A 20,651-nucleotide genomic window follows, 5' to 3' on the forward strand; every position below is an offset into this window, starting at 1 on the left:
GTGCTCAGAGCAAAGTTAAGGCGAGGGGAGAAAAGGCCTAACACTTCCTGCCCACCCCCCACCCCCTGACCCCTCAAATATCTCTGGCTTGGAGATGCCTGCCTTCTACCAGCCACCTGCCTTGGATCTGACATGTCACTCCCTCCTGGACAGGTCTTCCTTCGAGAATCCTTGGAGCAGAAACTGGAGAGGCTGCGGGAGGAGGAAGTTACCCGGGCGGCCATGGTGATCCGGGCCCACGTCTTGGGCTATTTGGCACGGTAAGAAACATCCGAGGGAAGAAGGCGTTAAGCTCCATGCGGCCTTCCCAATATAATCCATCAGGTGGGATAGGCTGGCCGAGTGCTTTTCCTTAAAGGGGACCTGGATGGAAGGTTAGGATCAGGCGAAGGGGAGCCCCAGGTCAGCGCTCCTGTCTCGGGATGCCAGGTGCCTGTTTAGCTTGCCCTTGGCAGAGAGTAGGAAAGGGGGCCCCTAATGTCTCGATTAGAGCATGGGATTAGGGGACCGTGCTGAGATGCTTAAATTGCTTCCCAGGTTCATCTTCCTGGCATGCGGAAGCCAGAGGCAGCCTGGCTGTTATCTTTGGTATTTGGGCTGTTGATGTTGGTGTCTCGTTGGGTCCACAGAGGCCCACCTTCAGTGTTTACCAAAGAAGGCAGCATCTCTTCGTGTGAGGCTGAGTTCTGTCCACCTCTGTGGACCAGCATGCCACCTGAGACCCCACACCGTTACCTGTTCTGCAGTCCAAAGCTGTCCTGCTGTGGCGAGTTTTTTGTTGTTGTTTTCCCCCCTTCGTAAGAACAGGGGAATATATCTTTAAAAATCTCTTTTGGTCCTGTTTACAACCCAACTTTCTGCCAGAACTTTTCAAAGTCAGCATTAGGGATTATGTGTTTATTTTCAGCCAAGATCATGATAGGGTTCTGGCTTTACTTTTGTTTGTTATTATTCTTTTGTTTTTCTTCTGCCTTGGTTTTGCCCAAAGGGGCCTCCTGTTCGAGACAGACTCTATAATGAGAGCATCTTCCCAAACGAGGTCCTGTTCTTTTGTCTTGTGGCATCAACGGAAACTCACTCGAAGGGCTCGAAGCCTCATTGCCTCCACAGTTATTCTGTTGTGCTGTTTTTGTTTTCATTTTCAGAAAGCAATACAGGAAGGTCCTTTCTTGTGTGGTGATGATCCAGAAGAATTACAGAGCATTCCTGCTGAGGAGGCGATTTCTGCACCTGCGAAGGGCAGCCATCGTTTTCCAGAAGCAGGTCCGAGGTCAGAGGGCCCGGCGGGTGTACAGACAGCTGCTGGCGGAGAAGCGGGAGGCGGAAGCAAAGAGGAGATGGGAGGAAGAGGAGAAGAGGAGGCGGGAGCAAGAGGAAAGGTATGTTGCCTTTGGATGGCACAGAAGGACACCTGTTGAGTTGGAGGCTCGGTACCCATCCTCACCCAGGAGTTCCCCATGGATGCTGCCGAACCTGCTGGTGGACACAGTAGCTTCTGGTGGCTCAAATGGAAAATGTCTTGGCAGCATTGAGAAGCTGGTTCTGTGTGTGTTTTTATTTCATGCACAGAATAAATATATTGCCAAAGGAAGAGGCCCCATCCATCATGCTTTCTAAGTTGTCTCAGAAAAGCTTTTTAAAGAAAATTAGCTGTCTCTGACAAGTGGTTCTGGGATTTTTTTTTTTCATCATGTTTGTTTATTTTCACTGTCTTTTCTTTGCTGTTTTTAGAGAAAGAGAGAGGGCACGAAGAGAAGCTGAGCTCCACGCCCAACAGGTGACAAATGCAGGGACAATGTGGCATCTCATCCACCGGTTTCCTTCCCACTTCAAACACTTTGACTCAGAGTGTCTTCCTATAGAGATGTAGGAAGAACATTGGAAGAGATGTTTATGGTGCAATTTCTAACCCAGTACAGTTGGGTGAAAATTAGTGCATGTCTAAGATTTTAGTGTGAATCATGACAGCATAACGTCTCTAAACCAATGTCTGTGTTAGTGTGCTCGGGCCATAATGAAGTTACCACAGCCCCGGTGGGTTAAACAATAGAAATTGATTTTCTCACCATTCGGAGGTCTAGAAGTCTAAGATGAAGATGTCGGAGGTTTGGTTTCTTCTGAGGCCTGTCTCCTTAGCCGGCAGGTGCCCACCTCCTTGCCGTGTTATCACATGGTCTTGCATCTGTGCCTGCGTCCCTGGTGTCCCTCTGTGTCCAATCTCCTCTTACAGGGACACCAGTCAGGTTGGATTAGGGCCCCACCTCACAACCTCCTTCTAACTCAATTGCCTCTTTAAAGGCTCGGTCTCCAAATACAGATACATTCCGAGCTCCTGAGGGTTAGTTAAGGCTTCCACATGTCAACTTGTGGGTGGAGATCACAATGTTAGCCCAAAACAGCATGTGGTGGTTTGTTACTGCAGAGGAGGAGCAATGCTTGTCCTCTTGTTGCTGACACCTAACGCCTCCTTCCCCTCCGTCCAGGAGGCAGCGGAGCGGAAGCGGCAGGAGCTGGAAGCCTTACAGAAGAGCCAGAGGGAAGCTGAACTCCACCGGGAGCTGGAGAAGCAGAAGGAAAACAAGCAGGTGGAAGAGATCCTCCGCCTGGAGAAGGAAATCGAGGACCTGCAGCGCATGAAGGAGCAGCAGGAGCTGTCCCTGACCGAGGCCTCCCTGCAGAAGCTGCAGCAGCTGCGCGACCAGGAGCTCAAGAGGCTGGAGGACGAGGCCTGCCGCGCCGCCCAGGAGTTCCTGGAGTCGCTCAACTTCGACGAGATCGACGAGTGCGTCCGCAACATCGAGCGCTCGCTGTCGGTAGGCAGTGAGTTTTCCGGGGAGCTGGGTGACCTCGCCGAGAGTGCGAGTGGGGAGAAGCCCACCTTCAACTTCAGCCAGCCCTACCCGGAGGAAGAGGTGGACGAGGGCTTCGAGGCCGAGGACGATGCCTTCAAGGACTCGCCCAACCCCAGCGAGCACGGCCACTCGGACCAGCGAACAAGTGGCATCCGGACCAGCGACGAGTCCTCGGAGGAAGACCCCTACATGAACGAGACGGTGGTGCCCACCAGCCCCAGTGCCGACAGCACTGTGCTCCTGGCCCCCTCAGAGCAGAGCTCCTCCAGCGGGGAGCCCACCTACTGCCTGCCCCAGAACGCGGGGGGCCTCCCCTCCCCGGAGGGCGACTACGACTACGACCAGGACGACTATGAGGACGGTGCCGTCACCTCCAGCAGCAGCGTGACCTTCTCCAACTCCTACAGCAGCCAGTGGTCCCCAGACTACCGATGCTCCGTGGGGACCTACAACAGCTCTGGGGCCTACCGCTTTAGCTCCGAAGGGGCGCAGTCCTCGGTGAGTACCCTCTTCCCTGGGGGCCCCGGCTGCCCCCCACGCAGATAGGAGCTGTCCTGAGCCACACCCCTGCTGCTCCATCCCTTGGACCATGCCAGGATTTCAGAGTCAGGCTCTTAAAGCCGATCTCAAACCACTTTCTCTTCCCCAAAGCAATCGGATTAGTACATGGAACTTGGATGTGTCTGTTGTAGATCAAACACAAAGCCCAGCACTGCATTTTGCCCAAAGCCTAAGGAGACTTTGGCTGTGTCTGTCCCTGCTTTGCACCAGTTGGGAACTGAGACCTGCCCTGATTGGAACCAGAAGAGCCAAGGGCATTTTGGAGAACTCTCCTCACAGTAGCTTCACAGTCCCCACCGCAGGATGTCCTAGCTTGTTCTGGTTAGAAGGGAGGAATCTTTCACGGCTTAAACGTGCCCTTTCCAGAGTCTGCATTTATTTATCACTTATTTTTAACCCCACCCTACCCCTACCCCCTTGTTGGCCATGCATTGAATACTGCCTTGACATTTTTAGCTTGGTAATTTAAAGGGAGTTAACTCTTGCATGGTTTGATGAAAATTAGACCAGCACAGCAGTGTTGTTTTTCGAGTAGATGGCTTTTGGGTTAACGTATGCCTAGCATTTTTTGTATCCGTGCAAGGGGCCATGTGAATGTTTTGGCGACCATGCCACTGTAATGTTATGAACCGTGTGTCGCTTCTTTGTCGGTGGTTTTTATTTTTCTCGATGCTGGTAGATGCTGGGCCCGTTTGTGCCTGCTTTCTGGTTTTCTTTTTTTTTTTTTTTTATTGATTTTTTACAGAGAGGAAGGGACAGAGATAGAGAGTTAGAAACATCGATGAGAGAGAAACATCGATCAGCTGCCTCCTGCACATCTCCTACTGGGGATGTGCCCGCAACCCAGGTACATGCCCTTGACAGGAATCGAACCTGGGACCTTTCAGTCCGCAGGCCAACGCTCTATCCACTGAGCCAAACCGGTTTTGGCTGCTTTCTGGTTTTCTTGCTCACTATTGCTCTCTCCTTCTTGTCCAGTTTGAAGACAGTGAAGAGGACTTTGACTCGAGGTTCGACACGGATGATGAACTTTCCTACCGGCGGGACTCTGTGTACAGCTGTGTCACGCTGCCTTACTTCCACAGCTTTCTGTACATGAAAGGTATGAGCTGCAGCTACCAGGGCCATGGTTCTGGGTGGAGCGATGGGATGTTGAGATGGTGTTTTCACTGAGGCTGATTGAGGGGGTTGGAAATATCACCCTACCTACCCTTCACCTGGTGTCAGGTTCTCTAGCTGCGTGGAGGATGCCATGGTGGTGTGACATGGGTGACACGGTAACACCAGGGAGAATGTTGCCTCGACTCCCCTCCGTTGGTGCAGTGTCAGGACAGAGTTAACAGCCACGGTTACCAGTGATTAGAGTTACAGTTGGACATTGTGATTGCTGTTGAACTTGGGATGTACTGCACTGCACCTTACTCCTTGGGGACCTTGGGCCACGCTCCTTTTGGAAAGTACATACTCCTTTGGAAAGTACATACATCTCTGGAAAGGACCTTGTACTTGTGCCTGATTCACGATCCACTCTGACCTCCGATTCAATGACCAAGGTCATGAGAAACCATAATTGTCACCAGGTTTTGATAGGAGCTTCACATGAATCGTCAGGAAAGGGGGCCGTCGTGTTTCTCGCAAGGCCCTGGACTGGATGAGGGGAAAGAGTCCAAATCTCGGGGATAGGGCAGGGAGACAGGAACCATGGTCCCCAGATGATGTCCTTCACTTTGTGGCCCTTTCTTTTCTCCCATTTTCCTGTTTCCCCAGAATCCAGTTTTTTGTTTTCTCTGCCCCTTTTCTTCACTTTCTTTCTGTGACCATCTTTAATCATACACTTTTCCTTTTCTTTTTTACTCCATGAAAAACTTGATTCTGTGTTCCTTTTCTCTGTTTCTTCTGTTCTTTGCCTTTGCTTCTCTCCTATCAGCATTCCCCTCCCCCCATATTTTTTTTTTATTCTTACGTTTTTCTTTTATTTGGTTCCTCCCACTACTTCTGCACCCCTTCTTCAACACTGGTCTGGCTACTAACATCAGTCCTGCTGTTCTCAGCCTTCAATCCCCAAGGTGCGCATGGAAACCAGGTTTGTTTTTAGGGGGGATCTGCCTATTGCCTGAAGTCACTGGTTGGTGAAAATTTTTATAGGAGCCTTAGGATGACAAAGATTGAGACCTTGCTTCTCTCTTCAGGCCTCTCTCTGGGCCTGATTTACAGCCCCCTCAGCAGTCAGTGCTGGGTCACCACGGCAACCCAGCACTGACTGCAGGACTGACTTCCGGTTGGTCGAGCCTGTGGTCATGATGGACCCAGGGTTTTTATATATTAGGATATGGCATTGACTTAATACATAGTTGTCTGATTAAGACAAATGAGACTAGGAAAAAGTAAACATGCATTCAGAGCATTACATTTCAACATTAAAGCATTAAAAAGTTCAAGAAGGTAAACAAATGGATTTTTGGCAAACTCATCTCTTAAAAAAAGTTATCATGTAAATGCATCATTAAATCTAAAGTGTTAAATAAATCATTAAATCTAAAGTGTTAAATAAAGCTGTGGACAAAAAAGATCAAGAGGAACCATCCTATATAATAAAAGCCCAGCGACCAAGACCAGAATGACCACATCCTTCACCCTGGCTGGCCCCGTCCCCCAGCAAGCGGTTAGGGGTGATCAGGATCAGGCAGGCAGGAGAGCAGTTAGGGAGGATCAGGCAGGCAAGCAGGCAAGCAGTTAGGAGACAGCGGTCCCGGATTGCAAGAGGGATGTCCAACTGCCAGTTTAGGTTCGATCCACAGGGATCTCTGTGGGATCGGGCCTAAACCAGCAGTCGGACATCCCCCGAAAGGTCCTGGATTGCGAGAGGGTGCAGGCCGGGCTGAGGGACCCCCCTCTCCACCTCCTGTGCACGAATTTTGTGCACTGGGCCTCTAGTTGATAAAGAAAATAAAGAAAATTCAACCACCAGATAATAAATGAGTTTTCACCAGCCTATTCATCTACCAAAGGTGTTTGCAGTTGGAAATTAATAGCATTGCATCAAATTCTCTAAATGAAGGATTGTTGAGAGAGCATCCAGAACTGCAGAGGAAGGACTGTGAACAAGTCCAATTAACAGCATAAGAGCAACACAGTGAATACACTAGCAGTGAGGGCTATGGTGTGACTGTTGTAATCTGTCTTTGAAACAACTGTGAATAACCTTTATCATTTAAAGACAATAAGATAATAGAATAACTTTGTATTACCGTTTCCTCTGGGCTTGTTTGAGAAACCCAGATTAAAGTCACAAATCAAAAAGAAAAGAAAGTCTTGGTAGTCTTTGGCAAGTTTGCTGTTTGTTAGGAAATGGCTCTGGAGCTTGGCATGACCACAAAGACTTCTCAGCCAGGTGAGCAAGCAGTGCTCAAGATATTAGAAAGGGCAGCAATTTGTATTGCTCAACGAAGCAGGTGCTCTCTGCATACTAGACAAAGGAAGGCAGTGTTGTCATTGCCTTATCTGTTCCAATGTGAGATTTAGATCTATAATCATTGAAGAAATTAATCTGAGGTCCTTTATTTAAATTTATTTCTAATATGTAAAAGAAAAATACCTTCTTTATACTTACTTTCAATATCCATGTTTAAATGTCTCTTAATTACTGGCTAGTTAAAAAAGATGTGGAGATTTTATAATAAATTATTGAAGTAGATTATGTTCTTCAGTGGATACATTAAAACAGATTTAAAAAAAATATTTTTATTGATTTCAGAGAGGAAGGGAGAGGGAGAGAAAGAAACATCAATGATAATAGAGAATCATTGATTGGCTGCCTTCTACATACACACACACACACACACACACACACACACACACACCCATACTGGGGATCAAGCCCACAACCCGGGCATGTGCCCTTGGCCAGAATTGAACCTGGGACCTTTCAGTCCACAGGCGGACGCTATGTCCTCTGAGCCAAACCAGCTAGGGCTAAAATAGATTTTTGAATGATGGCGATAAGAGTGTCCTTGAAAAGGCTAGACTACTAAGATAAAATTATCCTGCTAGAAAGGTATCTTATCAAAAATGACATCTGTATATCTTTGTCTCCTTGTATAATTTTGCTCAACCAAAAAAAAAAAACCACCAAAACAAAACAAAAAAACAGTGTCCCACTAAATAAGTTATAGCTAACCTCATTTTTTTAGGTCTAATTACAATTCACTTTGGAGTCTTACTTTATTTCATATTCTAAATCGTATATTTTATACATGTCGTTGTCAGATGTTGCTGCTTTTTTCTTTAAGATGTGTTTATCCAAAAAAGTGTATTTTATTTTCCTATGTAAGTTAGAGTTTATTGCTAAACTAGCTAAACTACAAAATCACTGACAAGTCATGTTATGTTGACCAAACAGGAAGGAATGTATAAACTTTGAAACCATTTTAAACTAATTTCCCCTCTGGGGCATTTGAAGGTAAACATACAGAAGTGGTTCTCGTCCCATGGCCCTGACTCATTGCAGGGTTAGATGTCAGTCAGAATAAGAAGGGGACAACATCCTTGTATCATCCAGCCAAGCTAGTGTAATATCAAGCCAGCACCCCCTGAACAAGCCAGCATCCCCTGAACAAGCCAGCAATGCCACCATCCTTCATTGAGGGGTGTCTGAGGGCAGGTCACGTGTGGCAAAATAAAGGACAGGCCGAACCTTAAGACCAACTGATATTGTCATCCAATTTAATTGGCTTTTCTTAAACCCCTCCCTACCCGATCTTGGGGGGAACAGGTGGCCTAATGAACTCCTGGAAACGCCGCTGGTGCGTCCTGAAGGACGAGACCTTCCTGTGGTTCCGCTCCAAGCAGGAGGCCCTCAAGCAAGGCTGGCTCCACAAGAAAGGCGGCGGCTCCTCCACGCTGTCCAGGAGGAACTGGAAGAGGCGCTGGTTCGTCCTGCGCCAGTCCAAGCTGATGTACTTTGAAAACGACAGCGAGGAGAAACTCAAGGGCACCGTGGAAATCCGGACGGCAAAGTAGGTTGATGAGCCTTGGATGTGGCCCAGTGGGTGGTGCTCTGGGGCAGCTGGATCATCTGTGCTGGTGCCTACAAAGCCAGCCGGTGCGAGTTCGCTGAGGCAGGGGGCTGTAGTAGGGGTTGAGTGCGTCCCAACCATTCACTTCAGTGGCGTGCTTGATGAGGAAACGAGGGGAAGGACTTCATCCGTGAACAGGTCACTTCCTGTGGTTACATTCAAACATTTGGCTCTCGTTTGTAAGATGCTAGTTGGTCATGTAACTAGCCCACTAGAGCCATGATTGGTTGTTTGCAGGGATCATGGTTGAACCATTGACTGAGAATCTCTTTATCATCCTTTTATTGGTCAACATACCACTTTCAATTCTCGTACACTCCCAGCTGTGCCAACAGATTGCTGAATTGGAAGCCGACTGCCAATCTGGAGGTGTTTGGGGTTTTTTTGTCCTGTGTTGTTTTTAAAGATATAGTTGACATGTAGCATTATATCAGTTTCAGGTATACAACCTAGAGATTTGGTATTTGTATATATTGCAAAATGATTATCAGCATACAGTTATATATTTTTTTCTTGTGATAAAAACTTTTAAGATCTTTCTTAACAGCTTTCAAAATATGCAATATGTGCTATTGACAATAGTCACCATGCTGTACATTGCATTCCTTCAACTTATTTATTTTATAACAGAGAGTTTTTACTTTTGACCATCCTCACCCATTTTTTTTTGTACTTGCTGACCTTCCCCACATGAGGTGGTTTTTGAAATGAAGCATTTGTCTTCTACCCATGGTGGCTATATACCATCTTCTTTCTCAGCAATGAGCGAAGCAGAGCTGGTCTTTGAACCCAAGAAGACCCCTTTCTCTGTTGCCCTCTTGGTGCAAAGTATTTGAGCGCCTATTATTTTTGTTAAAAATTAAGTAAGGTTTTTCTGCCCTAGCCGGTTTTGCTCAGTGGATAGAGCTTTGGCCTGTGGACCGAAGGGTCTCAGGTCCGATTCCTGTCAAGGGCACTTACCTCGGTTGCAGGCTCAATCCTTGGCCCTAGTCAGGACGTGTGCAGGAGGCGACCATTCGATGTGTCTCTCTCACATCAGTGTTTCTCTCTCTGTCTCTCCCATCCCTTCCACTCTCTCTAAAAATAAATGGAAAAATATCCTTGAGGTGAGGATTTAACAACAATAAATACATACATACATACATACAGTGTTTTCAAATCCCCTTTGTAAAAAAAAAAAAAGTAAGATTTTCAGAAAATGTTGGAGTTATGGGCAGCAGGAAACTGGATGCTAAGCATAAAACTTGTTTAGCATAACCTGTGGCCATACTCCCCTTGAGCAACCTCATGTATTTAGAAAACTGGTAATATAAGCTTAGAGAGATCAAATGAACTCCTGAAGTCATGAGTCCTGAAAATAATCATCCAGCCTGATCAGCTTTAGAAAATGATTCATGAAAAAGTGGAAAGTTAAACAAGAAGAGGAAAGTGTTTGGGGTATTTACAGACAGATAATGAAATGCAGACCGCAGAGTGCTGGACTTTTCCGGGCTGCCTCTGGGCTGCATTCATTGTAGGAGCCCATGCTCTGTTTGAACCTGAATCCCCCAAGGAGTTTTCACAGATGGCACAGCTCTTTGCCTCATGCAGTCTTCCCTCAGCCCTGTAGGCCATGATGTTCCTCTTTATTCACCCCGTAGGAGGGGGGCCCACTGATGCCAGGAAGCTGCGAGAAGCATGTGGGTCGTGGTCTTGGGTTTTACACTTTGTATGTTATGTTGTATGTTCCTTTCTCACCTCACTCTGCTGCTTAATAAAGCCCTGTTCCTCAGGTATTTGTAAAAGTTTCAGACTTGAGGAAAGGTTAGCTCTTCGCCATTTCTGTCACAGTCTCTAGAGCAGCGGTTCTCAACCTATGGGTCGCGACCCCTTTGGCGGTCGAACGACCCTTTCACAGGGGTCGCCTAAGACCATCCTTCATATCAGATATTTACATTACGATTCATAACAGTAGCAACAATACAGTTATGAAGTAGCAACAAAAATAATTTTATGGTTGGGTCACAACATGAGGAACTGTATTTAAAGCCCAGAAGGTTGAGAACCACTGCTCTAGAGGAAGAGCATGAGTTGTTAGGGTTTCACCACATTAGGATTCTTTATTAAGATTAAGATTTTTTATTTCCTATTTTGAAATGTTTTGTTATAGAAAACTCCAGTCACATGCCAGAAGAAGAATATAATGAAATCCATGCAGTCATTGCCCAGCTGTTAGCAGTTACCCTCCATGGCCATAGTGTTTTGTCCATAACCCCACCCCACACTGCTCCCCTTACAAACTGCATTCTGTAAAGCAGGTTCCTGACATCCTGTAATGTCCTCTGTAAATATTTTAGTATACACTTGAAGATTAAGGCTCTTTTTAATATATAATCATGGTCTTATTGTAACATTTAAAAACAACATTCACTCCTTATCATCTAAACTTGAATCATTGTTCACATTTCCCCGGTCTTCTTATAAATGAAGTGTTCTTGATGGTTTGGGTTGGTTTATTTCTTCATATTAGAATCCCAGTAAGGCTTATAATTTTCAGACAGATCTCTCAAGTCCATTACTGTACAAATTCCCCCTCCATCTTTCTTTCCCTTACTACCTATTATTGAAGATGCTGCCTCATTTATCCTGTAGTTTCCAGACCACATTTCTTGTTGACCGTGGTCTTGATAACGTCATCTTACCCCATCTCCAAGGAAGCTTTCTACAAAGGCAAGCCCAGGGTCCCACCCGCAGAGGGGCCCTGCCTGTGTTTTCTGATATTTCCCAGGACTTAGGACCACGGCCTTGTAGCCAGATCACAGTCTTACCCCCTCAGCACTCGAGGTTGCCGACTGAGTTCCTGGGAGGCAAAGTGGCTAATCCAGGACAGCCGGTCGGGACAGCTTTGCCCGGGGGTTATCATCCTGCTCCAGGCTCCTGGCTGGTCCCTCCCCACTGCTCACCTCTCACCTGCCACTTGGAAGAGGCATCCCAGACCACTCTGTAAAGACTCATCTTCTTGTTTAATATTTGATCTCATCTCAGTGAGTCTATCTATAAGGTTATACACTTATTTTTTTCTATCCAGTCTGACTGTTTAGTTTTGTAGATGTAAAATGAATGTTGTACTGTGAATAGTTGTACTATTCCAGTTGTCAAAGTGAGCTGGCTTTATCCCCAAAATCCCTCTTCAAATATTGCCCTCCCCGGGCCAATCCTTACTCTGCTGGTGTTTTGTCCGAATGTTGTTAGCCCCGTCCGCCGACTTGAAACCTCTAGGGCTGTTTAGGGAGTGTTGGGATGGCACCTCAATCCTGCTCTTGGCCCCAAAGTCCCCCATGGAAACAATGAGGCTGTGTCAGGTTGAGTACAGCAGAGGTGTCAGCCAAGGCCTCGAACCGCAGTGGAAGCTGTGATGAACTGGGAAAGAACTCTGGCCAGACCAGCCCCCTGTGGGGGTCCTTCCATTGAAGAGCTGTGAGAGGAACCACAGGAAGGGAAGGCCCTAGTGAAGCTGCTGCCCCAGCCATTTGGGGCCTGAGCAGGGCCAGGCCTTGTGAGGCCAGTGTGAGAAGAGAGGGGCCCCTCCCTAGAGAAGACTAGGAAGCTTGTACCCCTGACCAGGCCAGCAGTCCTGCCCTCCTCTGCAGGAGAGAGGAGTCTGGCTCCCCCTAGAGGCCACATGAGGCTTAAGTAGGTGTCCAACTCAGTCATCAGTTTGGTGAAATTGCTTTTCTCACTAATTGCTAAGAATTCTGTGTTCCTGACTTGCTTTGGCACTTTTTCCCCCTGCAGAGAGATCATCGATAACACCAGCAAAGAGAACGGGATTGATATCATTATGGCCGATAGGACCTTCCACCTGATCGCCGAGTCCCCCGAAGATGCCAGGTAAGGCGGGTGCTGTGGCATCCACCTCACTGTAACTACCTCCTCACTCCTGCGCAGACCTGGGCGTCACCCAGATCACTGCTTACCCACTGGTTCTGAAAAGATCTGATTGATTTCTCAGTGGCGTTTTTCTGTTAGGATGGGTGAAGGACTGTTGAGTCATAAGAGACTGCTGTGCTTGTCCCCTGGGGAATTCTTCACTGAGCAGACCTGTCCATGTACAGAACCCCATTCAGGATTCCCAGCTTCGAGTGCCACCTGCCGGACCCCTGTTGTCCCAGCTCAGGTGTTTAGTGTCACCAGCAGCCTGTGTACCCACAGCTACCCTCAGCTGAGAGCCCGCCCTCCCGGAGCTTCTGAGCTCTGAAAGGGAACAACTTGTGTTTGCTGAAGGATTGAAGAGGCAGGAGCATCAGCCACCGGCTGTTTAGACGGATGAGAGTGCAGTGTCATTTGGAAGGTTTTTAGTCTTGATATGGAAGAATTCAGTAAGATAGAAGAGACAGTTAACACGTAGAAAATTTACTGTATTTCAGGCCGTATTCTAAAGTCTGTAGGGTGAGGCTGGCGATCTGTCATCCACTCTGAGCAGTGCCAGAGAAGACCTTCCAGTTTATGAGGGTGACATCCTTCAGCCGACATTCTTCCCTTTCCAGCTCACAAATCACCAGCCCTGCCCTTTGAACGCTTCTGTGTTGACACAACACCATGGCGAGCGGCATGAAGGGCAAAGAAAATACTAGTAGTTCTTCCCCCGGGGACAGCCTGAAACCCTGCCGAGATCCACAGATTAGGACACAAACTGGAAAAACAAGCAAACCTGGGGTTGTAGCCCATCATTCTGTCTGGGATGCATCGTGACCACGCGTGGGGGGATTTTTTGTTTGTTTTTTTTGTTTGTTTGTTTTTTGTTTGTGATCCAAGGAATGCCCACCGCTTTCAGCTGGATTACAGGCTCAGCACTTGGCAGCTGCCCGGTCTGTTTTTAGCCAAGGACTTTTCCCCTGACCAGTGGAACGCTTTTTTTAAAGTTTCTTTCAGAGCCCAGGTTACTCTATACTGATTGAAAACTCGGCAGATTTTGTTTCTTTGATGTGTGCGTGTGCGTGTGTGCGTGTGTGCGTGTGTGCGTGTGTGTGTGTGTGTGTGTGTGTGTGTGTGAGAGAGAGAGAGAGAGAGAGAGAGAGAGAGAGAGATCCCTGTGGCCTCCATCTTGCATGTATGTGTTTTTAGTGTTTAATTTGGGATATTTTTGAGCTTCCACATAAAACGATGACTGCAGTCTTGCCTCTGGGTTAACCAGAGTCAGTGAAGCAAATTGATGTTGGAAGTTTCCGTGTCTCCCTGTATATGTTGAGTCTGTATGTGTTGAGTATTTTCAAGCGCATGGTCACATTTTTCTTCTGCAGGAATCCCAGGTGATAGATTTTAGTGCTTTTCTATAAATAATTCACATGGCTTGTCTTTACATATAGGTGCTACTGTTTTACTTAAATATCCGTGTGTTAAGTACTTTCTCCTCTGCCTTATTTAGTAGGAGTATGTATGTATGTATGTCTTTTGTCTTTTTCAGTTACAGTTTACATTTAATATTACTTTGTCTTACTTCCGGGTGTTACAGCATACTGGTTAGACAGTCGTGTACTTTACAGAGGGTCCCCCGATATTTCCAGTACTATTTGCCCCCCACAGGAGGAGGGCGTCCTAGCGTCTCTCCTGTTTGGTCCCGCTCACATTTTGTAGCTTAATAAACGTTGGATAGATGGACGGACAGAGGGATAGTCATGGTCGTTTTCCTTAAGCGTGTATTGAATTTCTAGTTACATCATAACCTTTGTTCTGCTTGACTTTCCTGGGGTTGGCATGTTTTCCTTTATTATCTGACTCTGGTGGAAACAAGAAAACTCTTCCAAAATGAAGATAGGAGAGTTCTCTGATCAAAATAAATGTCCATTTTTAACTTCAAGCAACGTTTTCTATTTCCAGCTCTCCTGTGGTTCTTCACATTAGTAGAAATCCTCCGAGTGGTTGGAAACCCCATCCTGGGGGTGAGGAGGGAAACTGGACTTCAAGTGCCCATTCTGAGAAGGTCCTACATTACTGGCCTTCTCACCTCGCAGTTTACTTTTCAAAAATGAAAAAGCACTCGAATATTCCCAGGCTTTAAATAATCTCTTCAATCAGGATTTTTCACGAAGTGTTCTGGGTAGAACAGAGGGTTTCACATTTCCTGCCAATTTCTCTAGGAACTCATGGTCGTTGTTAAATGTCTGTAAAGGTCTGTGGGACTTGGAGGGAAGCCCTTCCAATGGTCTAAAATTGCAACAGCTGGGACTGGCGGGTACTGGCTTCTTCTCTTAACTTTGCTCCTTAGTGGTGGGAAACCCTATTTGCCCCGACGTGTAAGCAAGTTAACAGCATCATTGGTCAGGGGCCCGGTCCTTTTCCTCCATGTCTAAGGGCATTGCTGTGTGCAGATCCAGAGGTTGGCCACTGCTGACAGCCGCTCTCTCCTTCCCACAGCCAGTGGTTCAGCGTGCTGAGTCAGGTCCACGCGTCCACGGACCAGGAGATCCGGGAGATGCACGATGAGCAGGCAAACCCGCAGAATGCCGTGGTGAGTGACCATCCGTGGGGTGGAGGTGATGCCCTGAGGGAGGCGAGGGAGCTGGGAATTCCTAGGCAATCTTCATTTTTAAAGGGACAGTAGAGTAATTAAAGATTAAAACAGGAATATTCTGGCTAAAAAATCATACATAAGAACAGAATAAATTATACATTAGAAGTAGTAACAAACCATTAAAAGAACAAAACAAAAAAATCCCAATTTTTACCAAATCATGGGAGCACAGTACACTTTTCTTACCGGGACTTAGTGGATTTTGAATGGCATTCTGTCTTCGTCTGTCCCAGACACATATACAGAACCATAGAAATCTTATTTTAGAAATAAAGTCTTATCTTTTCATAAGAAAAACTTAACATCAAAGTTTCTTAGCAGAATAAATGTAAAATTTAGTGACAGATCTTAGTCTAAATTAGAACACTTGTATTATCGAAAGAAGTTCGTAGACACTCCTCGCTGAAGGCACTTTAAGAAAAAGACAGAAAGATTAATTTATCATTTTTCTAATGAGTGACCTGTAGCATCTGCCCTGCCTGGAAGCTGTCTGTACTCACTAAATACCTTCCTTAGGTAACTATCATGTTGCAGTTTACACAAAAAGGAGCCTTTTGCTGGCCTGCTTGGAGGGTCGTGATCTGGGGGTCTTACGGTAAAGAGCTCTGTACCTGAATGGTTCTCTCACGCTCTCTACTTTCTGCTCCCATCTGTTCCAGGGCACGCTGGACGTGGGGCTCATCGATTCCGTGTGCGCCTCCGACAGCCCCGACAGGTGAGCTCAGAAGTGACTTTTAACACAAGTAATTGGTTACCTGCATGCACTCACATCTCTCTCTGCTTTTCTGGGCCACCTTCCTCTGTATGGGGCTGTGAGAATTCTCTAAGCCGCATGTTCCCACCGGGTCAATCTCAGCAATCCACAGTCTTCGTTCTTGGTACCCAGTTTTACATCATCTGAAAGTTTTCCTCTTCGTGTCTTTTTGGGAGTGCTGGGGGAGATAGTGAAAACCTAATGTAGACAGTCCATTAAAACAGTAAAAAACACATGTAGGAGAAATAGTCTTTATTTGGAAACAGCACAAACTCAGGATTCATACAGGAGGAAAATGCCTGTGTAGGAAAACAGTGTTTTTGCACATTATTCCAGAAAGGGTATAGCTCCCCTTCCTAAACTTAATAATGAATTCAAAAGGTTGTTTTTTAATATTTTTATTGATTTCAGAGAGGGAGAGGAACCTGCCACATGTGTGTCAGGCCAGTCAATACCCAGAGCCCACATTCTTACTCTGATGGTGGCATTCCTGCCTCAGCAGTGTCTGTCTGCTCCCAGCCCTTTCACTCCCTCTGGCTGGGCGTGTAAAAACCATGCTTAGAACTTCTGTCTCTGCTCTGGCTTCTCCTCCTCAAATGCCCACCTTTCTCCCTTCCCAACTATAGACAAGTCTTTGTTGCTGAGGAGCACCTGTCTTTTTCTGCCTACTATACTCTTGTTAATCTTCCTCACTTTTCCTTGAACTTTCGCTGCCACTTAACTACAGTGAACTTGCAAGACAGGCAGTCACTAGCTGACACATTAGATAGAGGAATTGGTATGAGCAAGGATCTGTGAGAGGCTCCAGGCGCTGAGGGGGAAAAAGTAAATTCCCATTATTATGTTACCCCTGACTGGGAAATGAGCCCTTGTTAGATTGCTTCGAAAACAGGGCCCAGTGGCTTTTTGTACCTGGCATAATGAAGTGTATCAGATATTCCGTTTACACCTTTTTACTGATCTTCTTCTAGTACTGGTGTCTGACATTTCATTACCGACCCACAGAAATATTATCCAGGGCAGGACCCAGAGGCAGGAAGAAATTTACTTTGGAGAGGCATCAAAACAAAATTTTCCCCCACGGTCACCTTAGGTAGCCTTCCCGGAACCCAGTTGCATCTGGAAAGTTTTGCATGAAGACATGTGTTCCCTTCCAGGGCCCTCAGAATGTGTCGCTCCCAGTGAAAAGGTTAATGATGCATAAAATAAATCCTGCGGAAATGAGCAAGGCCTGCCGTCCTTACCGTAAAATACAAATAGCACGACCGTTTCTATCCCCATTGACCCATAAGTCCGGAGAAAGGCATTCGGTCCTGGTTCACTCAGAGGTGATGCTCACCGTCGAGCTAAGAGGCTTTGCTCCCTTCTCGCCCTGTCGCTCAGGCCCAACTCATTTGTGATCATCACGGCCAACCGGGTCCTGCACTGCAACGCCGACACGCCGGAGGAGATGCACCACTGGATCACGCTGCTGCAGCGGTCCAAGGGCGACACCCGGGTGGAGGGCCAGGAATTCATCGTCAGAGGTGACTGCCAGCAACACGTTCCTTTTTCCCGGACTCCTGTTTCACATGCATGGATGTCTGCAGTATTTCCATTTGAACAGCTTTTCCCAGTCATTTACTGGCTAAAAATAAGACAGAAATGATCATGGTCCTTCCTAACAAATCATCTGTAAGCATCGTGCAGATGATTACCTGGTATTTGGCGTTTCTCTTCCTAGCTCTCGATTTACACTCTCCTCTTGCTCTCCAGGGTGGTTGCACAAAGAAGTCAAGAACAGCCCGAAGATGTCTTCGCTGAAGCTGAAGAAGCGGTGGTTTGTGCTCACCCACAACTCCTTGGATTACTACAAGAGCTCGGAGAAGAATGCTCTGAAGCTGGGCACCCTGGTCCTCAACAGCCTCTGCTCGGTCGTCCCCCCGGACGAGAAGGTTTTCAAAGAGACAGGTAACTGGGGCCGTGTGCTCACAGCGAGCAGGGCCTGAACCAGACGCATCAACTCCTAAGGGTTCTGGGTCTGTTCGGAGCAAAGGAATGAGATTCCTACCAAGAGTGTGTGCTTTTTTTTTTTTTTTTGCCTCAAAAAGAAGCTCTTTTCTGGCTGACTTATCTTCCGAGGCTGTCTGTGCTTAGGTATGTGAACAGTTAGTATTTAAACCATCGTAAAGAGGTTTTGATTGATGGAGTTGCAGAAAGAGTCTTCTAAGGACAGTAGCATGTTAAGCCCATGAAGATGGTCCTACAGGAAGCTTTATTTTTATTTGCTTGAGTTTCGTTGTTTTTATCATTGTGCCACGGGAGTCAGAACGCAATTCTGCCAGTGAATGTAACTTAAATAAAATAGAGGGTAGGCTTAGTTTTTTTCTTTTCAGTATTATACAAAATAGCTCTAGGCTTATTTTGATTTTTGTCGCTAATTGTGATTTTGTGCTCCTTTAAAAATATAGCTATTCCATGTAAGAAATACCAGTATGTTTTTAGTTAGTTACTCTATTCCAAGTTACAGCTTGTTTTGAGCACAGAAACGGCTTACTTATTAGCACAGGTGTCTTCAGGGGAGAGTCTGAGAAGGGAGAAGAGAACAGGGAGGGAGAAGGAGAAAGCTGTGGGCAGTTTTCTCTCTGTTCACAGAGCCATGAAAGGGGCTTAGTTTATGGATTTTTCATCCAGATCAAATGTTACAATTTGCACATTTAATTCTGGGTTTATTAGTTTATGTTTGTCTTCCTCTCTCACTGTGAGCTCCTCCTGTCTTTTGGATACCTAGGTACCCAGTGCAGGGCCAGGCACGTGTCCGAGTTCAGCAGTGGTTATTGAATTAAGCAATTAAAGAGGCTCAGGTGGAGATGACTTAGGCTGGACTCCTGGGACCCCGATGCAGGAGCGTGGCCTTGGCCGCAGAGGTCAGCGCTGATGTGTGTGCGATGCGTCTGTTACAGGCTACTGGAACGTCACCGTGTACGGACGCAAGCACTGCTATCGCCTCTACACGAAGCTGCTCAACGAGGCCACCCGGTGGTCCAGCGCCATTCAGAATGTGACGGACACCAAGGCCCCCATCGACACGCCCACCCAGCAGCTGATTCAGGACATCAAGGTAGGGTGGACCCGAGCCCACCCGGTGGTTCAGAGTCACTCCCAGGTTGTCACCTTTAGGACATCAAGGCATCAGCATTAGTCAAGCTCCATTTTTGTTCCGTAATCAGAGCTAACTCTTGGTAAATTTTGTGTTTGCGTAGCCCTGCCTTTAGGAACCTAAATGTGAGATTTTAGGTGAAATTTCATGCTAAAATATTTTATCTTTACGAGGTGTTTGATGTGGCTGCTCAGGCAGACCTGACTGCTGGCTTCTAGGCAGAGGGACAGTGGTCTGTGGTTTAGAGTTAGGTTCCCCATCACAGTGGCGGGAATTGCGTTGGGAACGACATGCTATGCCAAAGGTGCGACTTCAGCCCTGAGTTGGGGACCTTCTAGGAGTAACACGATAATTCTTCTCTTAACTATGTACAGTGTCTAGACCAGTGATGGCGAACCTATGACACGCGTGTCAGAGGTGACACGCGAACACATTTTTTTGGTTGATTTTTCTTTGTTAAATGGCATTTAAATATATAAAATAAATATCAAAAATATAAATCTTTGTTTTACTATGGTTGCAAATATCAAAAAATTTCTATATGTGACACGGCACCAGAGTTAAGTTAGGGTTTTTCAAAATGCTGACACGCCGAGCTCAAAAGGTTCGCCATCACTGGTCTAGACCGCACAGGTGGATTCACAGAGAGCCCGGGGTGGTCTAGAAAACTTGGAGACTGTACCAGGGGCCCCCAAACTCACAAAAGCTCCTGTTCCCAGACCAACAGTGATCGTGTTAAGTTGCCATTTCCTGTGTGTAAAGATGAGCTGCTCAGTAAGCGTGTGTTGAATGAATGAACACACAATTAAATGGCAGTCGTGCATGAGGATTACTGCGCTCTTTGTCCTGGGAGGGAGACAGACATGGAGTATTCAGGTTTCATTGCTCACCCAGCTGGTCCCTGGTGCAGAGCCAGGTCAAAGTATTATTTTTACTGCTGTTCCTCCATGTTGTCCATGCAGACAAATTCCCAACACGAAGGAAAGAGCTGGAGCTGATTCTAAAATGATAGTGAGACGGGTATTTATTTACTGGTTAGCTGGCCCTGCTGGAATGGCTCAGTCGGTTGAGCTTCATGCGTTACACCAAAGGGTTGCCGGTTTGATTCTGGGTCAGGGCACATAACTGGGTTGTGGTTTCAATCCCCGGTCAGAGCACGTATGGAAGGCAGCCAGTCGATGTTTCTCTCTTACATCAATGGTGTTTCTCTCTCTTTTCTCTCTCTTTCCCTTCTTCTCTCTAAGCATGTCCTCAAGTGAGGATTTTAAAAACAAGGAAGTTAGCACATTGGATGGAGGAGGCAAACTCAGCCTTTGCACACGTGGAAAAGGGTCTCATGTCAGTAGTATGTTAATGTCCCACCAAATTCAAGTCAGCCTCTTGGTATCAAAGTTATCTGTTTCCTGGGTGTTGGAAGCTAAATTCCACCGATTGTGTTATTATCCAAAACTCTGCAAAGCTTTCTGGGGAGCCCAGGATGCGGGATACTAATAACTTTATTTCTAGCCTTAAATTTTTTTTTTGAAGCTGTCTTTTAAATCGGAGTAAAAAAAATGCACATATCAGCTGAACTTTCTCTTCCAAGCTTTATCTAGTCTTCCAGTCTCTTAATTAATTTGAAATCAGGCATTCAAAGAGTAATAGAATTTTCCAAATGTGAAACCGTGCTTTTCAAAAAACTAGACAAGCTGCCCTAATTAAGTCCATAGCACTTTATTTT

At 46.4% G+C, this 20,651-nt stretch overlaps 1 protein-coding gene across 6 annotated transcripts in view; it reads left to right on the top strand.

Annotated features, from left to right (window-relative positions):
* MYO10 (myosin X) overlaps positions 1 to 20,651 on the top strand; it is a 197,712-nt gene that overhangs the window by 166,133 nt on the left and 10,928 nt on the right. For all 6 annotated transcript variants that reach the window (XM_006081493.3, XM_023752196.1, XM_023752212.1 and 3 more), the window contains 12 exons: positions 154 to 260; positions 1,146 to 1,379; positions 1,732 to 1,777; positions 2,484 to 3,350; positions 4,392 to 4,515; positions 8,185 to 8,428; positions 12,263 to 12,358; positions 14,882 to 14,975; positions 15,698 to 15,753; positions 17,176 to 17,318; positions 17,548 to 17,742; positions 18,735 to 18,892. In XM_006081493.3, the coding sequence (XP_006081555.1) occupies positions 154 to 260; positions 1,146 to 1,379; positions 1,732 to 1,777; positions 2,484 to 3,350; positions 4,392 to 4,515; positions 8,185 to 8,428; positions 12,263 to 12,358; positions 14,882 to 14,975; positions 15,698 to 15,753; positions 17,176 to 17,318; positions 17,548 to 17,742; positions 18,735 to 18,892 (2,364 nt within the window). The remainder of the gene's footprint in view (positions 1 to 153; positions 261 to 1,145; positions 1,380 to 1,731; positions 1,778 to 2,483; positions 3,351 to 4,391; positions 4,516 to 8,184; positions 8,429 to 12,262; positions 12,359 to 14,881; positions 14,976 to 15,697; positions 15,754 to 17,175; positions 17,319 to 17,547; positions 17,743 to 18,734; positions 18,893 to 20,651) is intronic.

This window comes from Myotis lucifugus, unplaced genomic scaffold (assembly GCF_000147115.1).
Source record: "Myotis lucifugus unplaced genomic scaffold, Myoluc2.0 scaffold_0, whole genome shotgun sequence".
Lineage (NCBI taxonomy): Eukaryota > Metazoa > Chordata > Mammalia > Chiroptera > Vespertilionidae > Myotis > Myotis lucifugus.